The following is a 4383-nucleotide window of genomic DNA, read 5'->3' on the forward strand; positions in this document are numbered from 1 at the left end:
TGTGTGTGTCTGTGTGTGTGTCTGTGTTTCACGAGCTGCAAGTTTCTGCATCGTCTTCAATCATGGAGGCAACAGGAAGTGTCACGTTTCATACTTCATAGAAAAACGTTTATGCTTCAGAACAAAGACGCTTCCTCATCTTGTCCTCATGCTCAGTATTTTTAAGGACTCTTCCGCTGCAGTAATTTCATGGTGACGTGTCGACACACTGATGGCAGGAAGATGAACCGTGCCGTCGTGTGCGTCTGTGCGTAGAACAACACCTAAAGGCAAACCCTCAGAATCCACAGCTGGACTTCATTTCATGCTTTGACCTCACAGGCTTTGTGTCATTTACCATTACAGTAAATTTCACAAATAAGAGTAAGAAGTGAAGGTTTCAGCAGAAGGACGAACAAACTGCAAGTGTTTAAAGAAGTCAGTACGTTGAGAGAATTTTAAAGAGACAATTCAGCCCCTACGATCAGCAGGCTGAGCTGGCCTGACGTACAAGAACTCTTCCATCTTTCCTACTTCACATATTTATACATATAAATGTTTGTGAGTTTAAAAAAAACACCCAAAAACAAGATCCTAAATAGTAAAAAAAACAAGACCCACGTCTGAACAGAAACTGTTTCACAGATCGAGTTACATTATTTAAAACTATACCAAGTCAAACTGAAAAGAACAAAACATCTCTGTGAAGTCGAGCAGTTGTGAAAAGCAGCATTGAAACTTTGAACCACAGCATCTGAACGCTTCAGAAACAGAACGAAGCAGGTTTCAGAAACAAAAACCATTCAACTCGTTATTCTACGATCTGGAAGAGTTTGGATTGAAATGAGTGCGTCTGCTAATATCTTTGTCACTTGTTGCATCATTGTCACATAAAATTATTGTCAATCAAATCTGTGAGTTCCAACCTAAAGTTTGTCATGTTGTGCGTTCAAACACTCACACGTTGTGCCGTCCCAGACTACAGGTCATGACTGACTCAGGCCTTTGTCTTCAGCAGTTTTTACCACAGTCGTGTTCAAATATGGATCTCAAAGCACTGAAAGCGAGTCAACAGAACATCTAAACATTTATCTTGAGAAGTATTTGCTACACAAAGCTAACATTTCACAGCACTTGTATATGAGTGACACTCTGAGATGGGCTGTATTATAAACGAGTCATTTTAATGTAATGTTGCATTTTTGCCAATAATACTCCAAATTTGTTCACTACCTAAAATCTCTTAATGCAGGCCTCCCGCCCTCTGTAACTGTTACCCCCTTTTCTCTTGTAGCTATGGCTAAGTGACTTTAGATGAAAGTGACGGCCGGAACATTTTAGGAAAATGACACCAAAGGGCTGTTTTATTGATAAACAAAGGCTCTGTATCCGTTTTTCAAAGGGTCAGAATTACAAAAGTAGTGCTTGTACCTAATAAAAGACAAAGAAGGAGGAAGCATGGACAGTGACACAGCCAGTGTGAGGTCCAGCAGGCAGCTATCTGGCCTGGAGCGAGTGCCCTGTGCTGCAGAGCATCGACGCTGGTCTATGTCACAAGAAGCCCACAGCAGCAGCAGGAAGTGCAGGCTCGACGGAGGCGGGAGACACAGTCCTGTGTTTACACTGACTGAAAGCAGGATAGGAGTCACATTCACTGGAAACATGGAAGACTCCATCTTGCTTGTCAAAGCAGGAAGAGATGCGATTAGCGGAGCCAGAAATGGGATGAAATATGCAGGTATACCTGCCATGTCTCCACAGCTGCCAGAGCTCTGGTTTGTGTCACCCACTGGCTCTCCTGTAACTTTATAACTGGAAACACAGTAAATATGGATATTTCTCTAAGAACTATTGATTTCATAAATGTATTTGAGTGGTAACTTGATCAGAACGAACTCGACGAGCAGCCAGTCGTTATAGATGCCAGCAGCTCTCAGAAGACTGACCAACACAGCTGGAAACGCAATGTTTCACCAATGAACTGGAGACTAAAACAGCTGTGAGAGTATAAGCGCGACAGCTCTGCAGAACTACACTTCAAACCAAAGCGGCTCATTTTTAGGTGGATATCATCAGGACGGTGCGGGGATGATTAGGACAGCTGGTTCAAAATAAGTGAAAATAAAAGTCGAGGATGCACCGATTCCCAAGTCAGCTGAAAGACACGTTGGCATCTCCCCAGATGACCTGGAGGAGGTGGAGAGGGAGGTCCTGGTCTCCTGTTTAGACGACTGCTCCTGCAGCCCAACACTGGATAAGAAGCAGACAGTGGAAAGGTGGATGAACAATGAAACAAACTTGCTGGGTGGTTAAATTAGCAAGTTAGTTCAAAGTTCACACAAAGCCGAGCTGAACAGTCTGTAAAGCAGAGGATGAGCAGAAGATGAGTCACTGAAGCACATCGGCACAGGGAGACGTCGGGGAGGGGCTGCATTTCACAGCAGAAAGACCACAAACACCAAGGACGTGTGGAGCAGAGTCGGGAAAACAGAAGCGGCCCGACCGTACGAGGCCAGACGACCTTAATCCTTTAACAAAGTCCACGTTCAGCATCCACGAAGCCAAAGGATTACGAATGAACGACTGTAGCTGCTGGGCCTGAGAACATCAGCTGTTGTGTAACTCTCAGCTTATATCAGCACAACTTTAGATGTGCAACAGAAGGATGCTAGGAGACGGGCCCTCTGATTGGTTCTGACAACACAGAGTTAGCTCCGAGTGTGCAATGTGAATACGTCAGGTCAACATTAAGAGCTACACATCTATATTCTCACTCAATCACACGATGCGACTGTAGCTCCGACAGAGGAGCTTCAAAAGGTGCAGAGGTGACTGACGGTCAACCATCAAGTTGTTTTACATATCCTTCAGCAACAAACAGGTCTCTGCTTATTCTGCTTATTCTGCTTTCTGATGAAACAAACTCGACAAACAGCGACACAGGAACGCTTCCCAACTGCAGTGCGACAGAAAACTGCAGTCGTGCAGACAATGCTGCCAGCGAAGGCAGGGGGACTCGAGCCTTTATTTGGAACAAAATCAACAACGTCACATGTTTGACCCTTTTTTATTTACTCTTGGAATTAATGAGTACCATACGTTCAGAGTCGTGTATGATAAAAGAGAAAACCAGCACAGATCTCGATCTTATCAAATCCCCCAAATAAAGATTGAAGGCATGTTCTTGTATTTTTTCAAAGAATTGAAAAGAGTCGGCCTTCGGTGTGAGCCAAATGAAACATCATCATCACCCTCTCCCCACAGTGTCCACGTTTCACTGTCCAGCTCATTAGCGCCCCCTTGTGAGCAGCCTTAGACTCTGCTGTTCCTCCGTAATGCTACTGAAGAGTCATTAAATATTATGTGCATGTCAGTGCTGACCTGCAGCTTTCAACAGGAAACCAACTTTCTCATTTTTTAATAAAACCAAGTGTTTTCAGTCAGAAGCCCGAGCGTCGAGGCTGACATCCTTCTGGTTCTCGGTCTTTGGTTTCTAGATGTAGTCGTCATCCACGGGTTCGCCTGGAGTATCACAGTGATGAAGGAAGAGGACCACTACTCTCTGAAACACTCCTCTTTTGCTCTGCCGCCGCTCCGAGATCTCTTCCCCAATGGTCTCCATGCAGATGTCAGCCGACAGCTGTCCTTTGCGCCGTGGGGCGTAGATCGTGGCTAACACAGGAGAGAAAACCGTTTGAGTACAGAGAGCAGCCGCACGGAGAAACTGCTGACAGACTGACACACTCACTGCTTTCATCGTCTTCAAAGTCGTAGCGGGAATAGCCGTTAGGATCCGCTGCTCTCAGGGTCCTGAGCCAAGGGAAGTCTGTTATCATGCTGTAGGGTGCTCCATCCACCAATCCTGAGCAGTGACATCACAAAGAGTTGATGGTGAGAACATGCACTACCAGGCAAACGTCTGAGAACAGTTCTACAGTTATTTGTTGCAGTCGTTCAAGTCCAGTGAACAGCTTGAAATGGTACAAAGGTAAGTGTTGAACTGCCAGCGGTTTAAAACAAAGGTAAGGTCACCAAAACTGTAACAGAATGTACATTTCACAATTATACAAAAAGGCCTTTTTCAGGGACAACACGGGTAAACATTTTAAATCTGTTCTGCAGCAACGGAGGCTGATCAGCCTTGAAAGCTGCTGCTGTTACTTCCTACATGCACCGAGTTGGTCAGGGCTTCATCCTACAGCAGGATAAAGACCCCACACAGTCCAAGCTGTGGCAGAACCACCTCAGGAACAAAGAACACGAGGGTGAGCTTGGAAACATGGAGGTCCGGCACAGTCTCCAGACTTAAACCCATCGAGCTGGTTTGAACTGGACAGAAGAGCGAAAGCAAAGCAGCTACAAGGTCCACATTCATGGGAACATCTGCTCCACATGTGGGAGAAG

General features: G+C 45.3%; 1 protein-coding gene across 2 annotated transcripts in view; it reads right to left on the reverse strand.

Moving 5' to 3' along the window:
• Positions 1 to 3030: 3030 nt before the first annotated feature.
• Positions 3031 to 4383, reverse strand: part of fbxo38 (F-box protein 38) — a 20486-nt gene continuing 19133 nt past the window's right edge. For both annotated transcript variants that reach the window (XM_005751271.1, XM_013915446.1), the window contains exons 21-22: positions 3728 to 3841; positions 3031 to 3651 (exon numbers count right to left, since the gene is read on the reverse strand). In XM_005751271.1, the coding sequence (XP_005751328.1) occupies positions 3473 to 3651; positions 3728 to 3841 (293 nt within the window). In that variant the 3' untranslated portion in view covers positions 3031 to 3472. The remainder of the gene's footprint in view (positions 3652 to 3727; positions 3842 to 4383) is intronic.

Source organism: Pundamilia nyererei, unplaced genomic scaffold (genome assembly GCF_000239375.1).
Source record: "Pundamilia nyererei isolate P.nyererei 1_Seehausen unplaced genomic scaffold, PunNye1.0 scaffold00305, whole genome shotgun sequence".
NCBI classification, from domain to species: domain Eukaryota; kingdom Metazoa; phylum Chordata; class Actinopteri; order Cichliformes; family Cichlidae; genus Pundamilia; species Pundamilia nyererei.